Source organism: Candoia aspera, chromosome 15 (assembly GCF_035149785.1).
Source record: "Candoia aspera isolate rCanAsp1 chromosome 15, rCanAsp1.hap2, whole genome shotgun sequence".
Taxonomy (NCBI): domain Eukaryota; kingdom Metazoa; phylum Chordata; class Lepidosauria; order Squamata; family Boidae; genus Candoia; species Candoia aspera.
In genome coordinates, this window is record NC_086167.1 from 1009868 (window position 1) to 1035885 (window position 26018).

Sequence of the window (26018 nt, forward strand, 5' to 3'; positions counted from 1 at the left end):
GAATGGAAGAGGTCATTTAGGTTATGAAACCCAACCCTGTCAATCTAGCACTCAGTGCAGGAATCCAAAGTGAAGTGTTCCCAGCAGATGGTTGTCTAGCCTTTGCTCAAACACGTGGAACGAGGAGGAGGGAGCCCCCTGGGTAATTCTTACTTCATGCATTGGTTTGACTGATACATGTTTAAGATCTCTCTCATTCTTTCCAAGGTGGAACTGATCTGGGAAGATGCCCTATTCATGTTTGAATATTTTAAGCCCAAGACCCTTCCTGAATTTGACAGCTATAAAACCAGCACCGTCTCTGCTGACCTAGCCAACCTTCTGAAGAAGATGGCCACTATTGTCCCTCAAACAGACAAGCCTATGCTGAGATTAGAAGAAGTGTCTAGTTATATTGAAGGGACTTTGAGCAAGGTACCAATTATCTTGCTTCTGGGAATGATTAATAGGAGGTCCAATGTGCTTTATTTTCAGACTTCAGACGAGGGCTGGCTGGGGCTATTGAATGAGAAATTGAGGAAAGCTTTTTGTGCACACAGAAACAACTATCCTTTTTTGCTGCTTAAGCAGGTCCTACAAAGAACGAGATTTAACTCTGATCATTGCTTGCGCTAGGATCCTGGAGTTGGAAGGGTCCAACTCAGTCTAAAGCATCCTTGATAGATACCTGCATAGTCTCTGCTTTAACAAAGCCACCATTAAGTCCTATTGTCAATCTGAATTTACAGTTTGTTCTGATGTTCAGTTGGAATCCACCTTCCTACATCTTAAATCTGTTATCCCGTGTCCCGCATTCTGACTTTCTTCTGTGGGATATCTTTTAGGGTGTTTGAAGTATGCTAACATATGTCATTTCAGTTGCCTTTTCTCAAGACTAAATATTCCCAGTTCATCGAATTTCTTTTACTTTTCTAGTCTCCAGATCATTGTTGCTGTTATTGTACATGTTTCAGTTTCACAGAATTACAGGATGTAAGGATTGGAAGGGACCTTGAAAATAATTTAATCCAACCTCTTGCCCAAGGAAGGAATCCCTGGCAGGTGGCTATTCAGCTTCTGTTGAAGGGTCCACCACCACCTGAGATGGTCCATTCCATTGCTGAACAGGTCTTACCGTTAGGACATTCTTCCTAATGTCCAGTTAAAATCTGCTTCCTTATAATTTAGCTTGTTTATTCATCGGCTTGTTTATTATATCCCACCAATTTCAACAAATGGACTCAGAATGGTTTGCAGCACTTGAGGTCACCTTAGTGCCTACCCTGATGGCCTCCCAGAAAGTAGCTAAAACAGCTTTTCTGGAGACCATTTTGGGAATGCCATTCATGTTACTGCAGTGGATTATTTTTGTAATGTTGTCTTGGTTTTAATATGGTTTTATGGCTGTAAACGGCCAGGAGCTCATGGAGATTATAGCAGCTCATAAAGACAGAAATGCATACTTACATGCCAGTGGCATCAGCCCACCCTTAGATGTCAGCTACCCTTGTGCCGGTGTCTATTGTGTCTCATGTTCTCTTCCTTTGGTTCTTTCTGGATCTCCAGACACCTTTCGTGAGCATTGGTGGGTCACTTTGCTAGTCTCCTTCCAAAGGCAGCCAACTTGCCCTTGTGGCATCTAAGGGGGCATTCCCACCTGCCCAGCGGTCCGGGCAGTCCTCCCCGCCAAGCAAACAGCTGCCCAGATCCCTGAGCCAAAGACAGGGACCCTGATGTGGTGCTCTCTGTGTTGCAGGTCCCAGCCCTCCCTGAGGGCGCAGACTTCTCTCCCCCAGTCGTGACGGAGCTGTACTACCTCCTGGCTGACTACCACTTCAAGAATAAAGAGCAGTCCAAGGCAATCAAGTTCTACATGCACGACATCAGCATCTGCCCTCACAGGTCGGGCTGGCCGGCTCTTCGGGGCAGGTCCTCTGCCTGGTTGCACAACGCCCTTGGCGTGGCCTTGCTTTGCTCCCCTGTCCATAGACTGCTTTGGGTCACAGAGGTTCCGTGGGCACCTGGGCCATTAGGATTCACTCTGCTCAGTGTGCGAGGTTATGCTTTATGGCGAACGTGCTTGTTAGATTGATGTCCTGCTTTTCCTCCAGGAGCACAGGGCATTGTGTGTTGCACTCCTTCCTTCTGTTTTTCGTACAACCGCCCTGTGAGGTAAGTTTTGCCAAGAGAAAGTGACAGGCCTAAAGTCACCCAGGGAGCTTCTGTGGCTGAGGGTAGACATGAGCCTGGGTTTCCTCGGTTGTGGTCCAGCAGCACCTTAAGCGCTGCTCCACGCTGGCTCTCAGAAGAGAAAAGTGGTGTTTCCTCCAGGAGCAGCAGCAGCAGCAGCAGCAGCAGCAGCTTCTCTCCTGGGCAAAGCCTCTTCAGTGAGAAGCAGGCAATGCTGATGCTGTGGCCTGGAGGAAGGAGCATCAGAATGTGGCAAAGGAGCCAGGCAAGTTAGCTGCCTACTTGTGTATTGTACTTACAAAGTGTGGCTGAAAGTGAAGCCACCTCTGCTGGGTGTTATCAGAAGCTGGGATGAACCCCCGAATGCTGTTTGACCTGTTCCTTTCCGTCGAGGTCCCTGAATCTGTGCATCCTCCCTGTGACAGCGCCCTTGAGGGAACGGTGCTTGGAGTGGGAGAGTGGTTTGCCTGGCCTTCTTCCAGGAAGTGTTTTGACTTAGGGATAGGGTCAGGCCACCCCTCTTCCCAGCCCCACTCGGCCTCTGAGCCCAGATGGGGTGGATCAGAGGCTGCCTCATGCAGCAAAAAGAAGGTCCTGAGATGGAGAGTCCGGTGCTGTGGGAGGTCCAAACTGTCCTCCTGGTTTCTTTGTCCCCTGTGCAGAGTGGGACTGTGTGTGTGTGCATGCTGTCTTTCAGGTTTGACTCCTGGGCGGGCATGGCACTGGCCCGGGCCAGCCGCATTCAGGACAAACTGAACTCCAATGAACTGAAGAGCGACGGCCTCATCTGGAAGCACTCCGCTCCAGTGCTGAACTGTTTCAAACGAGCCCTCGAGATCGACGGCTCCAACCTCTCTCTCTGGATAGAGTACGGGACCATTTCCTACGCCCTGCACTCGTTCGCATCCCGGCAGCTGAAGCAGTGGAAGTCGGAACTGCCGTCCGAGGTGGTGCAGCAGGTGGGAACTGGCGCCACCGAGAGAGGCTTGCCAGCCTGGCCTCGGGACACTGCTAAGCCTGCTTCCCCTTTCAGATGGAGGAGCGGCGCAATGGCATGTTGGAGACGGCCAAGCACTGCTTCACATCGGCTTCCCACTGCGAGGGTGACGGAGATGAAGAGGAGTGGCTGATCCACTACATGTTGGGGAAGATCGCTGAGAAGCAGAAGCAGCCCCCTGGGGTCTACCTCTTCCACTACAAGCAGGCGGGCCACTTCCTGCACGAAGAGGCAGCCCGGTACCCCAAGAAGATCCACTACCACAACCCGCCAGAGCTCGCAATGGAGGCCCTGGAGGTAAAGCCTGGCACTGAGCAGCCGGTTGGTCCACAGGCAGCAGCCAGGCCCCGGCGCGGGACTGCCCCCCTCCACGTAAGGGTGGCACTTGGTGAAGGTTAAGTCTCCAGCTGCTCTTCCTCTTTGGCCTTCAGAAGACGATGGCCCCTGCAAGTTGCACCAGCCTGGCAGAGGAGACGGGCGGAGCTTGTGCCTATCTTTCCCACTGGGCTAAAACAGATTCACTGCTGGACGTCTATTCAGGCCCGGGTCACCCTTCAAAAAATGCTAAACCTTGTAATTTTGAGAATGGAGGTGTTCCTGTGCGTCTCCCCAAACTGGCTCCCGCTTCTGGGCCCTGTTAGTCCTACTTTGGGTGAGGGGGGTGCAAGAGAAGCCCGGTCTTCCCCACCACCGTTCCTCTAATTTAAAGCTGAGTCCCTTGGGCTGGATCATTATTATTATTATTCTGCCTTTTTTATATATAACCCAATGGGGCAAATATACCTGATACTCCTGCCTCCTGTTTTCCCCACAACAACCCTGTGAGGTGGGTTTAGCTGAGACAGAGTGACTGGCCCAAAGTCACCCAGCCAGCTTTCAGGCCTAAGGAAATGATGGAATCCTGTTTGGCAGATGCAGCTCAGCACCAGACACTAGAAGTGCCCCAGAACACAGTGGATTAGGTGGGACATAGCAACTTTGGGAAGAAGTCACAGGTGCTGCTCTCAAACCGTCTGACTAATGTAATACAGGTGGTCCTCGCTTAATGACCATTTGTTCAGTGACTGTTCAAAGTTACAATGGCACTGAACAAATGGTACTTACACCCAGTCCCTGAAGTTTTTTTTTAGATTTTTTTTATCCCATCTTTACTGTTTTTGTAAAGGTGTCAAGGTGGGGAACATACCTAATACTCCTTCCTCCTATTTTCCCCACAACAACAACCCTATGAGGTGGGCCAAGAGAATGACTGGTCCAGTCACCCAGCTGACTTTCATGCCTAAGACATGAGAATTACGGCCGTTGCATCACCCCCATGGTCACATGATCTAAGTTTGGGCGCTCGGCAACCTGCCCGCCCTTACAACTGTAGGGCGCTTCAACTCCCCCCACCTGCCTGTCTCCCCACCATCTCTGCCCTTTTGGCCACTCCACACAGCAGCACCCCTCACGATGGCAGCACTGAAGGAGAGGCCCGGGTTAGGGCTAAGGTGAGGGTCGGCAGCCTCAGCCAGCCACCACCGCCCCCGGGCCTCTCCTTCAGCCCCAGCGCCACCAGCACTGCCACCAGGAAGTGCCGCCTCAGGTCCCGTGCTGCGGCCAGCCGCCCCAACGCCACGGCACAAAGCTCCACGCTCTGCAGGCCCTGCTGTGCCCAGCTGACCTTTGCCACCTTCCTCCTGCTGCTGGTGAGCTGCACCTGACCTGGCCCCATGTGAGGCAGCTGCTGCTGCGCCAGGCCTTCTTCCCGAGGCCCCTTGCGCCCTTCTCCAAAGAGCGCATGCAGTTGGGAGAATGGCAGGTGCAGCCTTCTCACGATCTTCAGAAGGCCTCAGAAGCTTTCTGAAGGTTTCCCAAAGCATCGCGAGAGCGGCCCACCCTGTTTGGAGAATGGCACAAGAAGGGCGGAGATGGGGGGAGTTGGGCGGATGTGGGGAGGTTGAGGGGAGGCAGGGGAGGCGGTCTCGGGGCTGGGAGGGACCAAACCAGGAATGGCTTGGATTGGGGTGGGTCCTCGCCTAATGACTGGTGGGATTCGGTTAGTGACAGCAACAGGGACTGCTGGGATTGTCATCGCTAAGCGATGCAGTCATGTGACGGTGTGCTTTACGACCGCATCACTTAACGATGGAAACCCAATTACTGTTGTAACTCAAGGACTACCTGTATGTTTAAACTATGTAGGCTTAGAAATATTTTGCCAAATTCGTAGCTCAGCTGTCCAGAGCATCTTCAAAGGCAATGCAGGTACAATGCATTGTAGTAGTTCAGTCCAAAGGTTGGGATAGAGTTGTAGCTGACAAAACACATTGTGTCCCACACCCCCAGACTCCAATAATTAAGTGGGGGGGGAGGACTACTTCCTAGCCACCCCAGAAGAGAGCCCTGAGGCAGTGATGTTAGCCCCACCACGTAGACTAGGCCAGGAAAGGCTAAGAGTGTGGCCCTAATAACAGTCTTGCCAGTCTGATTGTGCTCTACCCCCTTCCCCTTCTTGTGCTCTGGGAAATTAGGGAGGGGTCTCTCTGAGCCTCTTCCAAATGTTTTCTGTCTGCTGTGGACTTGAGATACGTTTCCCCCCTCGTCGCTTTGGTGAGGGGTTCTTGCATATCTCCGTCAGGGTCATCTTCCTTACCATCTACATGCAAGGATCTCCCCGCTCTCCTCGGACACTGAAAAATAGCCCTCCCCAGCCCAGAAGAACGGGCTACCGTGAGTTCCCAAGTGCAAGTCAGGATATAAGAAACCCATAAATAATAGTCAACTTGAAGTCGGTTGCTTCCTCGGCCGCCCTGCAGACAGCCACTTCCTGCTAACGGTGGCAGATTGATTTATTTCGGTCTTTAGTTATTTGATGTATTAGACGGCCAAACTGCAGGGTTCAACCCCAAGTAAGAGGAATTAAAATAAGAAAGCCCCGTGCCAGAACCACAAGAGACAAAAAGGCCACAGCGCTCAGTGGCTCTGGCTACCCCAAGAGGTCGGGCGGGGTCCTGCGGCACGGCAGGGCAGGGTGGGCGCTGCCAAAAAGCCTGCCTTCGAACAGCTTTAGGGTGGACGCCACTCAGTGAGGCGGTTGGATTTAACTTAAAACCCAAAGGAGCAGCTTTCACTCCATGGTGAATTTCTTCCCTGCAGGTCTACTTCCGGCTCCATGCGTCGATCCTGAAACTAGTGGGAAAACCTGACACTGGAGCAGATGCGGAGCTGCTCGTGACTTTTATGAAGGAAGCTGCGGAGGGGCCTTTCGCCAGGGGAGAGGAAAAGGAAAAGAATACACCCAAAATCTCTGAAAAGTGAGTGCTGACATTGTCCCTTTATTGATGGCTTTGGCTAACAGGGAGAGAAATGTACAGAATTTGCTCGGGGCGCTGAAAGCAAATCCTTTGAAGACATGCTGTGGATTTTGATATTCTGACATTTTGGTTTGCCCAGTTTACACACTTTGTCTGAAGTTTTAGCCCTGAAGGAGAGACGACAGACAAGTGAAAAGCTCTTTTGAAATCCTCCCAGGCCTCTGGAACGGTTGTCTAGGCATAAGAAGAGCCATCCTCTGTCACCCTGATGGCCTCTTAGCATTTTGGTTGGCAAAACAGCCAGCTGGGTGCCCCCGGGACAAGCAGGAGAGGGGGGTGGGCAAGAGAGCCTTCCCACGTTGTCCTTCTCCAAGAACGCAGCTTTGCATGCCTGCGGTCCTAGAGCGAGGGCACAGACAGCCTGCCCAGTGCCATGGCATCACAGAAGGGGAGGGCTGAGATGCACCCAAGAGATCGTCTTGTTCGTTCCCTGAACGTTGGGGATCCTCAGCAAGAGGGCTAAGCGTAAAGTGTTCTGGGTAGCCTGCCACTTCCAAACAATTTTGTTTCCATGAGTTCAAATGCAATGGGAGGAGATGGGTGGTGACAAATTTGATAAATAAATAAAATAAACTTTTTTTTTTTACATTTTAAGATTTACTTTGAGCACGAAGGTTGGTTTTGGTCTCTGGCCCGGCAGTCGCCAGGTAACCCAAGGGGCTGTTCAGGAGTCTTGCATAAGCCTTGTGCGTGTTGGATTGTCCTCTGCACAGCTGTGCAAACAGGCATTAAGCAGCAGTGCCACCCTTATGCCCCTTTTCCAAAAGTCGAACTGGGTAAATCAGGGTTTATGCAATCCAGGAACTGTCTGAGTTTTGTAGCTTTGTTAACTGCCACGACTGATCTGATTGGCTTTCCAGAATAATCAAAATGGTGTATGGTTACAGATCTGGTGCCAGATATCAACCATGAGGGAAAACAGAGAAATATTCCTTTATATTCCTTTTCAGGCCACTTATTAAATGTGTGGTAGTGTTCCTTGTGAATTTTGAATTGGAAAATATCAAAATAAGTTTTGCATAAAAACAGAAGCAGGATAATTTATATCTGCAAAGGAATGGCTCCAAAAGTAACTCGGTAGAACATAAGTTACTTATCACTGAGAAAAATCATACTGATTATATTAGATCTGCCTAAAACTAACTGATGTGATTTTCAGCATGCTTTACTGGGGCTGCAGTGTTTAAATACTTGAATCTCTGAAAAGTGCGTTGAGTTACAAGCACGTAGCATTTTTCCGCAGTAGCCACCTGTGCGGACCTCCTGCGTGAGAGGGAAAGGTCAGTGAGACTTCCACAGTGGCCCTGGCAGCATGGAGAGTGTGGGTGCCAGGGTGCCTGTCACTCGCCAGTAGGGCACATGCAGCCCCCCCCCCCCAAACTGAATGCAGCTTAATTCCAACTGGAATTAGAGGTGCCAAAATCACGTGAAAGTTAAAAGGACACCAAGTCCTAAACAAGTTGCCAATCCTGTTCTCTGGTTTAGGGAAATAGCGAAGAAGGAAGTAACAGACTGGAGTGAATTAATCTGAGGGAGGGGGGGAAGAGGAAAATATGGGCTACAAAAAATTGGGTACATTTCCTTGGTACAAATCAGAAAATGGGTGCAATGTAGTCCAGAGGGATCTGGGCCAACAGAGCCAAGGGGGAATAGAGGTAGCATTGTGGAATACGGAATTGAGAAGAAGAGTATTGACAATAGTCAGAAAGGCCACCTCCCTGCTTTTTGTCCCCCTTAGTCTGATGAAATGCCCGGAAGAATTCAAACATTTGCATAACCTTTTGTAGCATTGTCCAGCTGTGAATTTTTATTTTAAACGGTCACGCGCAGGTTCCTTCACCACCCTGCGCCCCTTGGAAGTGCTTGCAGGGGACCGAGTTGCCCCTGACAGCACAGACTGTGTGCTGGGGCAGCCCTTCCACTCCTCACTGTCCTCTTCCTCCTTCTTCCACCAGGGAAAAGCTTTGCATGGTAGATGACGACTCGCATTCTTCTGCAGGAACTGTGCCAGGCCCGGGGACTTCCCTGCTCTCTTCCTCCGGTCCAGGTCTGACTTCCCCACCCTACACAGCCACTCCAGTTGACCACGATTACGTCAAATGTAAAAAAAGCCATCATCAGGCAACACCGGATGGTACAGTCCCTGTTCTCAATACTGTCGGCACGTAGAGGTGCTGGAATCCTGGCGGGCGGGGTCAGTTTGCGGCTTCGAGCAGGGCGATGGGTCTGTGGTAACACGGGCAATATTGCAACTCATTAACTCCGCCGGCTTGCCACCTCCCCTCGAGCCTAAATGAGCAGGCGGGTTATTTCAAGACACTCTCCACGTGTTCTGAGTTCACGTGCTTGTGCATTTCCGAGAGGCCCTTCTTAAATCCAGACTTCTGCCATTTGGAAGGAGGTGGGTGGCGATATCCCGCGTGCTCCATTCTTAGCCCAAGGTGGAATGGCTTCAGCTGCCTGGATTCCTTGCTTCTACAGCGTTGGCCCTCCATCCAACGCCCCTGGCTGGCTCAGCGCCGTAGCTGATGGGTAGTCGTCCTGTTGAGGCTGGATGGGAAGTGGCTGCCTGTTCGGATGGGCCTCGATCCACAGTGTAGCCTTAGGTCCAGGTCTGTGACGGAAAGCTGCGTTCCCTTCAAGGGAGGGCAGGAGGTGTCTGTCATAAAGCTGCTCTCTGGTCTTCCAAAATGCTCCTGAAGAATAAGCGCAGGTTCTGGGCATTGCAGGGATGGGCCTTTGCTAAGCAGCAGCGTGCTTGCTTTGCATCCCGAGGGCTTCTGTTTAGATCTTTGGCAACTTTAGTATAAATGGAAAACGCCGCTTTCCTTCTCTGTGCCTGGAAAAGGCAAAAATAGCCTCACCGCCAGGCCATTTCCTGCCTTCTGCGTGTCAAGCAAGGCTTAAGACTGAGTGTGCAGACCGTGCCTTACCTCCTGGTCGAGCGCAAGGCCAGCATTGAAAGCTCCCCTCCCCGCTCCCCTTCTGTGGCAGCGGCCGGGGGTCACTCATTCTTGGGATTCGGTCCTGGCATTACGGCGATGCAGTTGCCATACTAATGAAAGATGCCAATTTAGGTGCCTTCTTGCAAACTTTCCCCAAGAGGATCTGCCAGGTGCTGGGTGATTGATCACACCTAGTGCGTTTGGGACAAATGTAGTTGGCCTGGAGAGCTGGAACTTTGGCTTTGGTGGACCTGGGCCCATTCATCAGTATGAATTCCCTGTTTCACTTTCCCTCAGAAGTAGTCCCAGCATTGTTTTGTTGGTATTTTTGCCACCACCTACCTATTTTTCATTTTTCTGCTCATGGTCATCCCACAAAACTACTTATTTTTGAGAAGCCTACTCTTCTGGAATATTGATACTTGTATCTCTTACACTATTTGAAAGGGTGGAATATAAATCCTTAAAGCAGCACGTGCTAGAAGCAACACCAGATGGGTAATCACTTTAACTCAAAAGAAAGCTAGAGTTTTCATTATACACCAGTATTGCTATCTAGGGAACATCTCAAGGCAGTGCCAGAGTAGAAGTGAACTGTGGCAAGTCTCAGAATTGAAACTGTGCCACTGTTTGGAGACGACAGGGCAAGATAAATCCTGATGACCAAGCCATGGAGAGGAGGAATGAGTGCTGAAGAAATAGCTCAAGTAGGGCATACCTTGCTTAGAGTATTTATGGGTCAAAGATAAAATGCCAGGATAAAAGATCATGAGTATTTAGGAGACCTTGACAAATGGCATGAAAAAAGACAAAAGAGGGAGATCCAGGTGGGACGATGCCAAAGCAGAGGCAGCATGGCCCTGGTGTGGTCTCTGGGGCTGTTCCAAACAGGTGGGCCTTTACATGAGTGAAGAGCCTGGGATTGCAAGGGTCTCGCCTCAAGAAAGTTATGGTTAGATTAAAATCCTGCATTTTGTGCTGGAGTTCAAGAAGACATACAGATAACCCCCTCCTCCCATTTTCCCCCACAAAAACTTTGTGATATAGGTTGGGCTGAGAGAGTGTTTGGTCCAAAGTCATCCAGGGCCTCTGTAGGAATGGAGGATAGAAATGTTGTCCTGGAAATCAGAAAAACCACATGCTGCTTGTCATCCAAATGGGATCTGAGTGCTGTTCAGAAGATAGCACCTCCACCCCACTGGAAAGAAAGCCCCATTTCTTGCCTTATCCAGTCCATTACTGATTGCAGACAATGATTCAACACCTCCACAGTTTCACCTGGACTTGGTGAGTCAGACGTGTCAAGCTCCAGATGACCACCTCAGTAGGGGGTTTTATGTCCAAATTAAATGGCCTTTAACTCCCATTCCCAACAGCCAGTTCATAAAGCTGGTTCAGGATTGTTTTGTGGAGTGCAGGAGGACACTTCAGCATTATTCTCCATTGCCCTGTAAGCCAGTTCACTCAGCAGTGTGTCCTAGCAAGTTTAATGGCTTATAATAAACCTTAGTGGTCTCTCTCCAACAAGAGAAAAGGAATTTCTGTGACATCAGAACTCTGAAGAATTTCAGTTAGGTTTTTTAACCTAATGAACCAGTGCTTAATGTGGTTTTTCTTATACCCAGGAGCACATTTCTATCCTCCATTCCTATGGAGGCCCTGGCTGACTTTGGGCCAAACTCACTCTCAGCCCAGCCTATATCACAAAGTTTTTGTGGGGGAAAATGGGAAGAGGGAGTTCTCTGTATGACTTCTTGAGCCTAATTTAATTGTGATAATCAGCTCTGAGTTCCAGAAAACGAGGCTGACCTGCCCCTTCAGGCATAGGGGTAGAATCAGCTGCCGATGCCAAGAGTTCCAGTGTCTTGAATCCTTGATCAGGGAAGATGTTCTTGCCCTATTGGGAATGGGGAAGAACCATGTGGGGGGGAACTCGTCTGTCCTGCCTCTGGTTTGAGCAACCAAACAGCTGTGATTCTCAGGCCTGCCTGTTTTCAGGGTCACGTCCACAAGAGTTGGCTTCCCTCACTCATTCTTTATTGTGACTCAGATCAACCTTAGGACTTTAAAGAATCACTGCCGTGTTAGCCCAGCCTCTTCGTTTAGGCCAGGATACAGAAATTGACTCCTGCGGACAGAAGCAGCTTGACTTTTCCATATTTGTATTGGATTTTCAGTGACTTAGCTAAAGAAGGCAAGAAAGACTGAATTTCTTTTATCATGGTAAATGACAGAAAACAGCAAGAGAAAGTGTATCTGGCTGAATGGGTTAATTACTAAACAGTTGGATATCTTAGGGTTTGGCTGTTTGTTATCTGTGCAGCCCTTTCTGTAGAAAGGAATGGAGAGTGTCTAAATTAAAAGTCATTACCCAAGGCCAGATGCGTCAGCTTCAGATATTTGCCTGCTTTTCTCCTGCTGTCCTGCTGTCCAGCTGCCTTTGTCAATCAGCAGAATTCCGATTCCCTGTGCCTTAAATGTAGGGAAGACATTTCAGGAGAAGCAAAGTGTCATTCTTGTCACTCTTTCCCTTTGTCCACTCAGTCATGGCTGTTTTTGTTTCTGCTATTTTTGTGTATTCATGCCTTTGTAACCAATATTGCCTGTGTTGCCCTAACCCTGAAAAAACTATTCATAGATATTCCTTACCTGCTTTTTGCCCATCACGGCTTGCTTGAACATCAGAGCTGCAACTGATGAGTCTGTTGGCTGTGCAAATGTTGGAGAAGCCCATTACTGCAAAGGCCTCCTCTGTTGAGCTGCTGCGCCCTGCATCTTACTTGAGGATGATTGAATGGACTTGCATCCCTCTAGCCTGTTTTCTGAATCCATTTCTTTTTATTCCTTACACAAGCAATTGTTTTTAATGTGCATAAGTTAGTTCCATTTCTGGAAAAAGGGCCATTTATGGGTAACATTCAGGATGCAGACAAGTCCATTTGCAGAACTACATCCACCTCATCACAGATCATCATTTCCCAAGGTGACCAGGGCTGACTTATTCCCAAACCAGGCCTGCAGTTGTGTTGAAATGGGTGTAGAGAATCTGCTTCATTAAAGAAGCCACAATTAGACATTCAATCACCTTGCTGCACCCAAACTAGAAGAACTGGGACTTTGGAAAATTAACCAGCACGATGGGATCCAGATCAGGGTGGTCTAAATCCTGACTGTTTTAATTGTCTGTTTTTGTTGGGCAATCAGATGCTTTTATCCTTTTTTCATCCAGAAAAATGCCCACCATGGCTGAAACGATCCTCAAAGTAGAGGGCCGGGCCAGGGCTGTATCAGCTGCTTGTCTTTGCTCAGTCTGTGGGTGGCATTGCCTGATGCCCCCAAACCGACATCAAATCAAAACTTTATTATGGCCATTGACCAGAAAGCCAAGATACACATAATAAAACATTCAATAAATCCTCATACATGAGGGAGTTTGCCTCTGCAGCTGGTCGTTCCATCCTTCGATGGTCCTCTTCTCACAGCATTTCCACGTTGCTAGGTAGCCCAGATTTGCTGCGGAGTAGGTGATTTAGATCTGCCACTATATGAGGCTGACATCAAATTGTTCCATACAGCTGGGAAGATTTTTTAAAAATGGATGGAATGGTTGTCTTCTTAAATCAGGATAAACCATACAGCCTGGGGGGGGGGGGAAGTGCCATGGATTCAAGCCTGCTTGCTCTCTCTGTGACCTTAAAACATTTGGGAATCTGCCCAGCAGAATGGCTGAAGAGAGGGCACTGAAGTGGGCCGTGGGAAACACCCACCCCGGTGGAAGCATGTGAGAAAATACCAACACTTTGCAGGCACCAATCCACAGGAGTGATGGACATCTAATGCTGGGGCCCATCCCATTGGCATCCTCCATCTATTCCACCTTTTCAGTGGGGCAAAATAGAACAAAGCTTTTAAAATAAGAAAAGACTTCCAAGGACATTTCCAAGGCTGTGATAGGATCATAAAATCATGTGAACATAGTAATGTTCAAAATGACTAAGCAGAAAAAGCAATGCCTATCACTTAGGGACCTTTTCTGTGGCCTGTTCTGTATTAGAATCTGGCCCGTGATTTATAGACGGTGCATGAGTAGATGGCGTCGATCCCGGTGCTCAGCTGCGTCGCTCTCAGTTTCCTCATTTTCCAGGGACCTGATACGTCCCGGGCAACTTCCCCTCATCTCCTGTGGTTGGTACCCTTTTGCTAATGTAAACTACCCTGCTTTCCTTCTCCGTTGCTTTAATTTCCTTGAGGGATGCTTTTCTGCAATAATACAAATTTTCCCAGTGTTTATACATAGCTCTCTGTACGCAACTCGCGGAGAGATGAAACCCACCTCAAACATTACCTGGTTTCGTTTAATGCCGCTGCACTCTGAGCGGCTAGAGGGAGCAAATTGCTTTATAGTGGATACTTCTTAAAACCCGGTTCCAAGGAGGTGTTTTTTCCAACAAAGGTCCACCAGAACCGGCTCACCGCTGAATAAATTACCCTGTTCCTTAACATCCCTTCCCTCCTCTGGCTGTTTTGATCAACAAGAAGTGGCAGAGCCAAAACATACCGACCGTTAGCCCCTTCACTTCCACTGCCCTGACCCACAGGAAATAAAAGGCATAAAGGCAGGACATACGTACATAAATAACATCATAAATGGATCAGCGGTTGTCAAAAGTGACATCTTAGAATAAGCTGAGGTCTGCCGAAATCTGCCGTTTAATTCTGAGCAAATGTGTCATTTTATCTGAGTTGCCATAGGCTGCCAAATCAACTTCCCTTGCTTTTTAGCCACTTGGGGCAGCAGTGAGGTTCTGTTGTGTGAATGTGATAGTGACAAAAAAGCAAGATCTCATGCCTTAATATGGGCTCTATCCCACGTTTCATTTGTTTTCTCCTTGCCTTCACCTTGCTTTTTCACTCATCCCTCCCTGGTTTCCCAGGCAGGTGGGAGGAGGGAGCCATCCAGCTGCTTTTGTCAGGGCCTGAAGCATCTCCCCCTCCCCCGTCCACCCATTCGTTAATAAAAAACCCCTCCCGTCTGAAATGGCAGGAGCGCGCCCCTCCCCCAAAGCGGGGTGTTGGGACACCGTGGGTACGCTCGGCGGCCCGTCTTTCTGGCGCCTCCTTCACCCCTACAAGCCTAAACCCAACCAGACTGCAGTCTGACTTTCGAGACAACAGGTACTTTCTGAAGCACCGTAATCTACTCCTGTAGAAAAAGCAGCGGTCCATTGGCCATAGAAGTTCTGGGCCTTTCCTGCAGGGCGCATGAGTTCCACGTGAGTGTTGAATAACGTCACTTTGGAACCACCTCCACGCCACCCCACCCTTGAGATCATCTCAGATAGCTCAGGTTGGGTGCAGATACCTCATTCCGCCCCCCAAACATGCTGAAAGATTAATCAGAGCTGGATCAAGGAGCTAGAATTGTGATAAACCAAAACTTGCTTTCCCACCCCAGCCCCTTCCTAAAGGCAAAAGCTGGCTGGCTGGCCAGGGTGCCTCCCACCAAGGGTCACTGCTGGACCACAGGTGTGGGTGAGGTTCCTAGAGAGCTGCCACCTCCTCCTGCCCTTGCAGGGGGCGTGTCCTACCCTGAGACCCTCCTCCCATTCCATAATACCTTCTGGTCAAAACAGAGCCAATCTTTTATCCCCATGGTATCAGAACAGAAAGACTGAATTTTTGCCAGGAAAAAAACGTATTGGGAATGCTCCTGTTCACATCTATATATGTATTTGTAGTATAGCCACAGCTAAAAACAAACATTCCCCTAAATTAGGTTGCCAAAAAAGAATGGGAAGTCAGCTTGCAGTCAGCGGTGGCTCCAGATTTCCTCCTACACTGGGCAGATCAGAGCTGCTTGCTTCTTACTAACCTGCATTTAAGATCAGTCGTGGGAGATTTTTGTCAGCCAATAACTGAGCAGCCTTTGCAGATGTTTGTGTTTTCAGTATCCTTTGTAGGAGGGGAACCTCATCCCAGACATTCTTTAACTCTTTGAAAATTAAGGATTATTTCCCTTCCTGTATTCACCAATTCCACTCTACAAGATCAGAGCTGTTACACTTCCTTCTCTTAGTTCCACAGACCCGCAGCACATCTACCTTGCTTCCTTCCAGTTCCCTTGTTAGTTCGTCATCTTCATTACATCCCTGGTCAGTCTTCCTTTTGCAATGGTCATCACCAGATGGGCCCACAGGCACTGACCCCCAGCTCCCATTGGGACCTGGGCCAGTCAAGGCCTTCACATCATGCTTCTTAGCAAGAGAGGGATGGGTTACCAATTTAGTTGTACCTGTGCCACGTGCAGCGTGTCCTGCCGAGATGAACGGGCAGTTTGGGCACATTTTGGCCCTGGGCCACAAGTGGATCAAAGCCCAGTTGCTCACACTGTTCTGTGTAAACCAGGATCTCTCATCTAGCAACTGCCCTGCAAACCAGCATGCTATTGCCCGTGTTCAACCTATTAGGAGGTACATGCAGCGCATACACTTAGGGGGCACTGAAGCAACACAATTCTACATTCTTCATGAGAAGGAAGATTTGTTAGACATTTCATGCCAAAGCTGCATGTATGCTTGTTGGGGGGCGGGGGGAAGGTGCCTGCATGGTGGGCTGTAGCATTTCCAGGACTTGCTTAGTATGCAGAGGTGGCCTGTTGCTTTCGAATGTCAGCCATTTATGAGTTTCTCTGTTATTTGTCAGGACGGCCTCCCATTCTGTACCTTCTCAGCCATTCTCAGATGAGTTCTCAATTTTCCCTTTCATTCGCTTCCTTTCAAACCTCAGTCTCATTGCTTGCTGAATTGTGCGCGTCTGTATTCAGGTTACTAGTTGAGGCAGGGTATCTGATAAAAAGGAGCATCGTCCCCAAAAGCTTATAATGCTGTAGCTATTCCGGTATTTAAGGAGCCGAGGCCTTTGGTTCTGCTGCAACAGGCTAACATAGCTGGAAATAGTCGCTGGAACTTTGGTTTCGGGAAGAGCTTCAAAATAGCCGTGCAGTCTCACGTGCACGTTTTGTTACGACGCGCAGTTATTTCCAGCCAAAGGCTTTAAATTTATGTACTGAAGGGAAGAAATGTTAGTGTGCTGCGAGAGGAGAGGCTGAGTGCAGAAAAAATGAGCGGGTGTGTCGGTCTCCTCGCTTGCTGGGAACTGAATGCAGCTGCTGCCGGGAAAAGCTGGCCTGTGGCGGGGGGCGCGGGGGGGACGGTTGCTGCAGAGCCCTGTCTCACTTGTGTCCCTGTTCCTCCCACCCAGACAGGAGCCAGGATAGCACAGCGGTGGTGCTCTCGGACTCCAGTTCCACCCAGGACACGTTTATGGAGCTTGCCAGCCCTCAGGAGAGCGCAAGGAAGCCTCTTCTGGAAGGGAGACCCTGCACATCCTGCTCAGAGCCTGCAGCGCCTGGGAAGGAGAGCCTGGGACCCACAGAGGAGAGGGGTACGTCTTTGCCCGCCGGAGGCCAGCGTGGCAAGACGCAAGCCTTTGGGCACTGCTGCTGCTGGGGAAGGAGAGGCCGAGCGGGCGGCGGAGCCAGGCAGTGCTTTCCCGGTGGGGCCGGCCCCTTCCTGGCGGCTGCTCCAGGCTGCCCTGCCGCCGACGGGAGAGGAAGAGGCAAGCGCCGGGCTCCCATTTTTGCTTGTGTTCGTGGTGCCTCTCTGCGCTCCACCCTTGGGGGTGTTCTGTGAAAAATCTCAGAATGGTTATAAGTGATTTGGGGATTTGGCCGAACTGGATCTAACGTTGCACGTCAATATCGCCCGCTCTAGGGAAGCCGGAGGACGCCCTGGAGAACCCTGAGCCCTGCCGGGCTGCTGAGCAGAAGCCCCCTCCCCAGGTGCCCACCAAAGCTGCCACTCCCCCTGTCTCCCAGGGGGACCCCAGGAGGCCAGCCGAGCCCCTCTGCCCGAGCCAGTTTGCCCAGAGCCTCCCGGCGGACCTGGAGGAGCAGCGCGCGTTCCTGACGGGGCGCTGCATCGCCTCCTTCCACCTCTGCCTCAGCCGCTTCCCGCAGCACTACAAGAGTCTCTACCGGCTGGCCTACCTCTACGCGTGCAGCCCCACGCACAAGGTGGGGGGGGTCGGGGACAGGGGGCACTTCGAGTGTGAGGGGGTGTCGAGGCCGGGCTCAACATCCTTTTCACAGAAGGAGAAAAGCAGTCCGGAGCCTTCAGGCGGATGGATGGCGACCTCCGCGGGGCTCTTGCTGCAGAAGGAGCCCTGGCAATATGGTTTGCTTCAGCTCCAGACTAGGTGGGGCTGCCCTAGAGGAGTCCGTGAAGTGCAGCACCGTGCAGGGCGGTTCTGCCAGTGTCGGTGCGGGCAGCAAAAGCTGCTCTGCAAACTGCATCCTTCTCCCGGGCTTCTGAGACTGCCGGCCCTAGTTATTAACTTGCAAGGGCCTTGGAAATCTTAAGGGCTAGAAACTTGGTTTAAAAGGGAAATAATTACAAAAGAACCAAGAGTCCTGGGAAACTTGATTTTGCTTTTAACATATGTACCAGGTGATGTTTGGCATCCCCCAGAAGTTTCACACATTCCCTGATTTTTTTCTTCCTTTCAGGAGGTAGGGAGAAGCCTTTTTCCATTCAGGGCTGCTTTCCTTTTGGGTAAAGGATGTTTTAATTTTAAAATGTACTGGGAGTCTCGTGCTTAGGCATCCACATACAGGAAGAGAGATTTCCCTGTTAATCAGAGAACCTGACAATCTAAAACATGTGAGGATCCAAAATAACTGGAGGGGGAGGCCTTCCCATCCGTGGGGAGGCTTAGGATCCGTGGAGAGATGTGCAGGCATTGCTCTTTCTGGGAAGGCTCCTCAAGAGCTGACTCCCCCATCCCCATTGTCTAGCCACCTCAATTAAAACAAATACTGGGCTAAGAAGGCTTGTGGACACCCCGCACCCACCTGTCCTCTTGGGCCACAAATGAGCCAGTGCCCCGCTGGGGATATTCACAGACACGCTGACTGGCAAGAGAGGGCGGGCATCACCACAGAATATCGAAAAGCCTTCTAAACACCCTGCCTTGTGCCCACACCCTCTGCTCCCATTCCAGACAGGGACGTTCTGCACCAAATGACTGAGAGGGAAGGGGGCAGCTCCCCCCACCAGTGATCCCAGACAGGATGTCCGGGGTGGGGTGGAACGAAGATTCACAAGCTAGGGACTGAGAGTGCTGGGCATCTGTGACAAGGGGACATCACTGGGGCATCTGGCCGCTGGGGGAAAAGCCCAGTCACTAGCGGCTGGGCTGTACCCAGCTCCTCATCACCGCCCCCTGCTGGCTGATGAAGGCCAGAGAGGAAAGAGAACCGTGGCTCTGAAGACTGAATTTTGCCCCCAGATCCCCCAGTTGGCCACCTCTGCATTCCAGCTTTGCTCAGGGGTGGGAAACACGTGTGCATTGGGTTAAGAAGTGGCACCTTTGGCGGATTTGTTGAAGGGGGGGTGGAAAGAGGGGCTGCAGGGGCAGCCATCACCCTCCCGGCTCTCCTTCCTCCCCAGCCAATTTGCACTTCTCTTGCACTCTGTCCTATATAGAATCTCCCGTGGGCGCGCGATGTGCTGCTAGGCAGCAGTCTCCCCTGGCAGCAGCTGAAGCACATGCCAGCACAGGGTCTCTTCTGCGAGAGGAACAAGACCAATTTCTTCAACGTAAGTGGGCTGCCCAGCCTCAAACAGGGCACTTTCTCTAGCTTCCTCCAGGTTCCCCCTTTCCTTTTTCTCTTCCTCCGGCAAAATCATAGACAGGTGGGCCAGAATGCAGCAGGACCTCTATGCGCCAGACAGTTGCTCTCTTCCCCCACATGCAGTTCCGGAGCTGCTCTCTTCTGCCCCGTCGGGCAGCGAGAGAGAGGGCCTTGGGGCAGCCCAGGTCCTCCTTGCCTCTGACCTGGCCAAGCGGAGCATCGCTTGAGATCCTCCTCTAGGGAGAAGGTTGCTTTAGACAGAGCAGGACCAGTTTCCCCCTCCAGAAAAAGGCCTTTCGCACCTCCCTGCTAAAATGAACCGATGGCTGAAAGTTGCATGCATTACAGCACCTTCCAAGAAGCTGGAGCCATGGAGAGCAAAGAAACATTTAAAGTTTCATGCGCTCCAGTCATGGTCTTGAGAGCAGTTGGTATGAATGTGACGTGGCATGGAAGTCCCTACGCTTGGATCCCCGAAAACGTCATTGTAGGAGGAGAGCCACGTTAGTCCCTGGCACAGGAGGTGTCCTACGTGGTGCTCCCAGTTAGGCGGCCCAGCAGGAGGCGGGCGCTGTGTTACCAGTCTCGCCCTTTGGGACTCTCCAGGTGTTGTTCTATGGGGTTCAACCCCTCTCCTGGACCTTGCCCTTTAGATGAGTAAAGAACATGTGTTAGGTCTAGCAGCTACCCAGGCCCTGGTGCTCAGTGGTCGCGGAAGGGGTATCCAGAACCCCTCTCAGAATGGAGTATGGGGTCCACCTTCCGTTAAAGCTCTCTCAGATGCAGGAGGTGCATTATGTCATGCCCCCACATGGCCAAGGGGGCCACAGCTCACTGAGGCTTGTGCCTGTCAATAACATGCCTTGGTTGGAGAAGGTTCTACGGGCTCCTCCTGAAAATGCCAGACACCGTGCAAGTGAAGGAAAAACCAGGGAAGCTTTGCTGTTTACTGCTCAATTGGCCCTTGTCACAAAGAGTGAGAATGGAGCATATGGGTAATGATGTTTTCCTGGAAAAATAATGCATGGAGACGTATAGTTGTGCTTCTGCAAAGCATGCGATGCAGTACAAGAAGGACCTGTTAAAAGCACCGGCCCCTCAGAGGAGCCACTCTGAATGTCTCTTCAGTGCGAACGTGATCCACGTATCCCTGCTCTGTGGTCTCCTCTTTGGCTGGTTTCTGTTTTTTCTGAGCACAGCCAACCTCCCACCAGGGAGGGCACAAGCGTGAGCTGCGAAAGGAGCTGCTCTTTGGGGCCCCTGGCTCCGGATGCCGCTTTTCCTGGCGAAACCCTTTCACTGCGTTAGTCCAGCAACAGGAGCCCTCTCTCAAGGCTGGCAGCAGCCACCTGGCCAGTCGGCCAGGCAGCACAGAGGCCTCCTTGGCAGCCACCGTGGGTCCCTCCTTCCCTTTCCTTCTACTTCCCCGGTGGCAGAAATCTGGCCTGCAGGCCAGGTGGGTTCCCGAGAGGGCTTTGGGCCTGCCTGTGCAGAAGCCCCAAGGGCAGGCCAAGAGGTGAGGCAGGCAGTGGGGCCTGTGGCCTGTTCCCCAAGTCCTGGGAGATGAGAGCCACTGCTGGGCGGGGGAGGGGCTGGGCTTTCAGTCTTCTGTTCTGCAGAACAAACAAGACCTCTGCAGGTGTTAGCCCTTCAAGGGAGATCAGACTGGGAGCCTAACGCCCTCTAGGTCAGGGCTACTTTTATTGTAAAGCTCTAGGAACATTGCATGTAGTCTTGCAAGTCTGACTGCGCTTCCTGCATTTTCCCGTATCTTTGTGAGAATCTGGAAGGGTTTGTCTGAGACCTTTGCCCATGCTGCTCTGGGGGCAGCGGCATGTCCAGCTCCTCTGACCATGCGTCATGATGGAATGGGCAGCAGACCCTCTAGGTCAATTTGGGGCAAGGCAGGCCCTGCCATAACTTGGCTCTGTGCCCTGGAGGGCTTCATGGGGATAACCAACCCTTTCTTGGCCCTGGAAGCTACAGATAACCAGGGCAACCACCTTAGGATAGGTGCCACTCTACAAAATTGGGTTTGACTCGCTAGCAATGCTGCATAGCTGCTGCGTTCTGCACCCATTGCACCTAACCCCATGTAGTGTCTATTACAGTAGTCCAGCTGCATGCTGATAAGGGGGCAAGTCACGGTGGCCAGGGCCTCCTGGTCCAGACGGGGCCATAACCAGCACACTGGCCAAAGATTAGCAATGGCCCTCTGTCCACAGTCCCCACCTGCTGCTCAAACAGGAGCCGTGAGTCCAGTAGGACACCCTGAGTGGCAGGCCAGCTTTTTCAAGAGGGCACAACCACTTCTATAGCTAATCTGGGAACCACTGTTTCCAAGGGGCCAAGGTGTTTATGGGCAACAGCAGTTCCCTCTTGCTGGGCTTAATCTGAGCTTGCTTCTTCCCGTCCTGACTAGTAGCCTCCAGGCACAGTCTTAGGACTTCCACAGCAGTCCAGTCTGGGGCAGTGCTATATAACCGAGTCTCACCAGCATACTGATGATGCCTCATCTCAAGTTGATGGGCAGCGTTTCCCATCGGGACCAGGAGGCACATCCCCACGTCCTTCGGGGTGGTGGCATCTCACCCTCTTTCGGAGAGGCATTAATCCGGTCCGCCATGCCTTTTGGGCCCCAAGCTCAAACAACTCCCAGATAGCATTGTAGAAGGCCAGTCCCTTGGCTTGCCCAGAAGCTTGGAGGACTTCAACACAAATTTAGCAATGAGGCTGCTGCTGTCGAGCAGCCCAGCAGGCAGCAGGCTAACCGCTTGCCTCCTGTCCTCGCCTCATGGGCAGCCGCTCATTTCCCTCTGGGCACTGATTGCTTCCAAGGCCTCACGGATTACTGCAGCAGCCTGCCCGCCCTCCCTCAGCCTTACGGCTGCTGTAAAACCTGAAACAAAGGGGGGCATCTCTGACAAACCTCCATCCCTATCCATGCCTAACCAGGCCCCAAGATACATGCTAGAATCTGCCAGGTGTGCCCAGGTGAGGCCTTACCCCTCACAGACCTGGCACTACTGGCAGCAGCCTGAGTCCGAGGCTCCCTGTGATTTGGCGCTCGGCTAAGAAGAAGGGAAACGGTTCCCTCTTCCCTGTGACAAAATGCCCCCTGCCACACCTTCTCCTGCCCATCAGTGTTGAGTGAGGGTCCCAGGCCCTTCCACCGGGGCATCCCATCCTGCACCTGAACCACCTCCTGAGTCGAAGGCTGCGTGGGCCAGCATTGCACTGGTCTCACTGGCCCGGAGGATTTCTGAGCGTCTTCCCCGTAGCAAGACAACCTGGAAATCTCTCCTCTCTGATCATCCTCTCCAGGGCCTTCATAATATCTCCTGTCAGTGCAAGACCCCTTCTGGCACCCCTCCTGACTTCACCCCAGGGGTGGGGCCTCCCAATTCCCCCTCCCAAACATCCCTGCTCTTCCTACTTGTCAGCCCTGTCTCTGTCCCTCACGCCAACCTGCATCCTGCCTTGTAAAACTAAAGGCCTTCAGTAGATGCATAACTGTCTGTCTGTCTGTCTATCTTGATTTATATAGCTGAGATAGACAGACAGAGGCCATCTTATGAGCTAATTGTTATTTGACTACAGGGCTGATAATAATGTCTCTCAAAAGCCCCAGTGCTCGCAATACTTTGTGACTTGAAGTTACCTTCTATAATTGTCAACGCTATTCTTTTTGCTTCTATTCATGGCAAATACTTACAAATAGTTTGAATATTTCATTCTATCATTCCTAGAGCCATAAATATAACTGTTAGAATCAATGAATTGTCAATGGACAGTTTTGTATTTTGCACAGAGCACCCCTCTGCTGGGGATGAGTTTTGTTTTTTGAAGTTTTGTTTTCCTGTATGACAGCCATGTGCAAAAGTGTACAGTATAAGCAAGCGGATAACCACTCGTGGGAGTGGGAGTGTTTTAAATATGAACACAGGACTTGTATTCTAGACAAATGCAACAGAATGATGGATCCGTCCTAATTGCTTACAATCACATATGTTCTCAACTATTATTTAAAAACAAAACAAAACAAAATGTGGTTCTCAGAAATATAAAAGTGGTTATTTGCACACTGGGCAATATATTTTTAGCTGAAAGGAAAGTGATTCTGAATTTAAGGCCTTCACTCTCAAAAGAAAAGCAGACAGGGGTGTGCGTGCGTGCGTGTGTGTGTAAAAGACAAAAATCCTGTGCGGTGACCAGCTTCCCCATCCTGTCACTGGGGGTGTTCAATTCCTCCCTCCCTCCCTCCCTCCCTCCCTCCCTCCCTCCCTCCCTTCCTTCCTTCCTTCCTTCCTTCTGTCCTGCCTGCCTGCCTGCCTGCCTGCCTGCCTACCTGCCTGCGGAGCAAACAGGGAAACCCCAGGGCTGTGATGGGGTGAGGTAGCTGCCAAGGGAAGGGAAGGGGAAGCTGGTGACACAATGTAGGAGAGCAGTGAGGCCAAAGAACAAGGGGTCTGGTCTTGTGGTTTTAAAAAAGGATCTGGTGTCTAGCCATCAGCGTCCCTTGTACATCTCCTAATTTGTGCATGTTGGACAACCCCATCCCCCCAAATCCATGAATAATTTTGGGGGGGGACTCCTTTTCCTCCTTCATAAATGCCCAGTTTTCTGCTCAAGGCTTGGCCGGGCCTGTGGCTGCTGTTTCTGAGGATTAAGACGTTGGGCTCTCGGTTTGGTGAGCCTTTTAGAGAGTGCCTAACTGTCCACATCCAAAACTCCTCCCTGTTGCTGGGGCTGCTGGGAGTTGTAGTTGGGCAAGTTCTGGAGGGCCACAGGCTCCCCATCCTGCATTCCTCTTCAGCTGCTAGGGAGGGGGCTGAATGCTTCCAAAATAGAGCCAAGCTCCCGAGTTCTCATCCAGAATGCAGCCGGCTCCGCCCAGGAAGAGGGAGGCAAGAGCAGACAGTGCCCCCCTCCGAAAAGAAAGCTCCAGGAACACTGCAGGGACTCACCGGGCAGTTGCCAGGAGGCAAGAGACTGGAAGGCACCAAAAGAAAAAAAATGTGTTGGAAGACCCAGGGGTGCCCGCTCAGCTCCTCTTTGAAGATCGCCCGTGTTCTTCTGAACCTGGTTCCAGGCTGCCCTGTGAGGTGTTGCTGGTTTCGCTGTTGTTTTGATAGAACCTCGGTTTGCTGCAGCAGTGTGTGTTGTGGGGGCGTCTCCTGGGGGACAACCCCCACTGGCAGAGAAGAGGAAGCAGCAGGGGCAGAGCAGGGCTTCCTGAGTCGCTGCCCCTTGCCGTCCTGCTCTGCTGTTTACAGCCCCTCCGAGGGTGACAGGCTTCAGGGCGCCCGGACCAGCACTGCTCCCTCAGGGGGCTTTGCTTCTCTTACAGCCGTCTCATTTTCCTGCTTGAATTGCTGCCCCCGCGGCTTAAATGTGCGTGTCCTGGGTCCCGCCTCGAGCTGCGGCTTCCCCTTAGCGCTGGTCCTGTGCACGCCGACGTCTCCCAGACTGAGCGGAACTCGGAGTCCGCTCCCGCGTGCAGCGGTTGTGCGCGCGGGGTCACAAGGCCGTTTTAAGGCGGCTGTTTTAAGGGGAGCTGGGGGGGGGGGAAACACCGGAGCAGGGAAGCTGGCTGCGAGGGTGACCCCCCCGCCGAATCAAGCTGCCGCTCGGTCGTTGCATCCAAGGCAGTGTCGCGCTCCGCAGGTGCGGGTCTGTCTGGGCGTCGGTAAAGCGACGGTCCCGCTCCTTTCGCTCGGCAGTCCGAAGTTTACGGAGCGAGGGATTGTCCGGAGGGAAAGAGGCGCGTTACCCGAAGGGGGAGCTGCTTCTGCCGCCATAAGCGGAGGCTCCTCTTTTCCAGAGGCGCCGCTCCGGGCCGGCTTCGCAGCCTGGCAGCGCCGAAGGCGAGGAGGTGCCGCTCGTGGGTAATCGGGGGCTTCAGAAAGGAGGCCGCCGGCCGACCCTTCCCTCCCTGCCTCCCTGCGCGGCCGGCTGGTACCGTCCGCGAACCGCTCCGCCGCAGAGGGAGTGCAGCAGGTGCCGGGCGAGCCCGCGGGGGACGCGGCCAGGCTGGAGCAGCGGCCGCCGCCTACCCGGCTCTCCTGGTGCGCTCCGGGGGAGAGTGCCGGGCGGCGCGGCGCGGCGCGGCAAGCCGCTGCTCCTCCGCCGAGAGGTGGGCGGGAGGGCGCAGGAGGGGCCAGCCGACCGTGGGCCCGCCCCTGGGAAAAACGCGCCGCGGGCCGCGGAGAGAGACGGGCGCAGTGCGGCCAACGTCGCCCGCCCCGGGCATAATCGGGGTGAGGCAAGGCCGCGGCGCGGCTGGGGCCTCCTGCATGGGCGAGCGGCTGCGCGGAGCTCCGCTCGACTGCCAACGCCCGGCAGGGCATCTCGGTCCCTCTTCCGCGGCTGCTGCGGCGGGCGCCGCCCGGGAAGAGCCCCGAGGGCCGCAGTTGTCGCGGCGGGGGCGGGGGCACGGCCCTCCCGGCTCGCTGCCGCTGCTTCCAGGCAGGCGGAGCGCGCGGCGGCGGGTCGCTGTTCGCCGCCGTCCGAAATGGTGAGCGGCCGGGCGAGGGGCGTGGAGAGGGGAGGGGGCCCGGAGCCGCTCCCGGCGAGGAGGGGATGCGGAGGGAGCGGGGACGGGCGGCGAAGAGCGAGCAGGCCGGTCTCCCCCCGCCCGCCTGCCTCGCTTGCTTCCTTCCTGGGCGGCTCCGCTTTGAATCAAGGACGGGCGCGGAGGAGGAAGAGGGGGCGGGCGGCGGCGGCGGCGATCGGTGGCCGTCCCCGGGGCTCTTTGCTGAGGCCTTCCCGGCTCCGGTCTCGGCGCGTCCCGGTGATGCTGGGCACCGATGTGAACCCGGGTTCTGAGGCCGGGTAGGCTTTGGCCTCGTGCCCTC

The 26018-nt window shown here is 52.4% G+C and overlaps 2 protein-coding genes across 3 annotated transcripts in view; one reads left to right on the plus strand and one right to left on the minus strand.

Annotated features, from left to right (window-relative positions):
- Window positions 1-26018, plus strand: part of LOC134505955 (calcineurin-binding protein cabin-1-like) — a 60568-nt gene that overhangs the window by 29860 nt on the left and 4690 nt on the right. The window contains exons 20-28 of one of the 2 annotated variants that reach the window (XM_063315902.1): window positions 208-414; window positions 1736-1881; window positions 2867-3128; window positions 3203-3463; window positions 6305-6462; window positions 8478-8656; window positions 16728-16910; window positions 17240-17541; window positions 19013-19126. In XM_063315902.1, coding sequence (XP_063171972.1) covers window positions 208-414; window positions 1736-1881; window positions 2867-3128; window positions 3203-3463; window positions 6305-6462; window positions 8478-8656; window positions 16728-16910; window positions 17240-17541; window positions 19013-19126 — 1812 coding nt within the window. The remainder of the gene's footprint in view (window positions 1-207; window positions 415-1735; window positions 1882-2866; window positions 3129-3202; window positions 3464-6304; window positions 6463-8477; window positions 8657-16727; window positions 16911-17239; window positions 17542-19012; window positions 19127-26018) is intronic. The other variant, XM_063315903.1, reaches the window with a different exon arrangement.
- The window catches only part of CCDC74B (coiled-coil domain containing 74B), a 172107-nt gene continuing 147988 nt past the window's right edge, over window positions 1900-26018 (minus strand). Inside the window, exon 10 of the mRNA XM_063315795.1 lies at window positions 1900-1911. The gene's annotated coding sequence lies outside the window, so the exon portion shown is untranslated. The remainder of the gene's footprint in view (window positions 1912-26018) is intronic.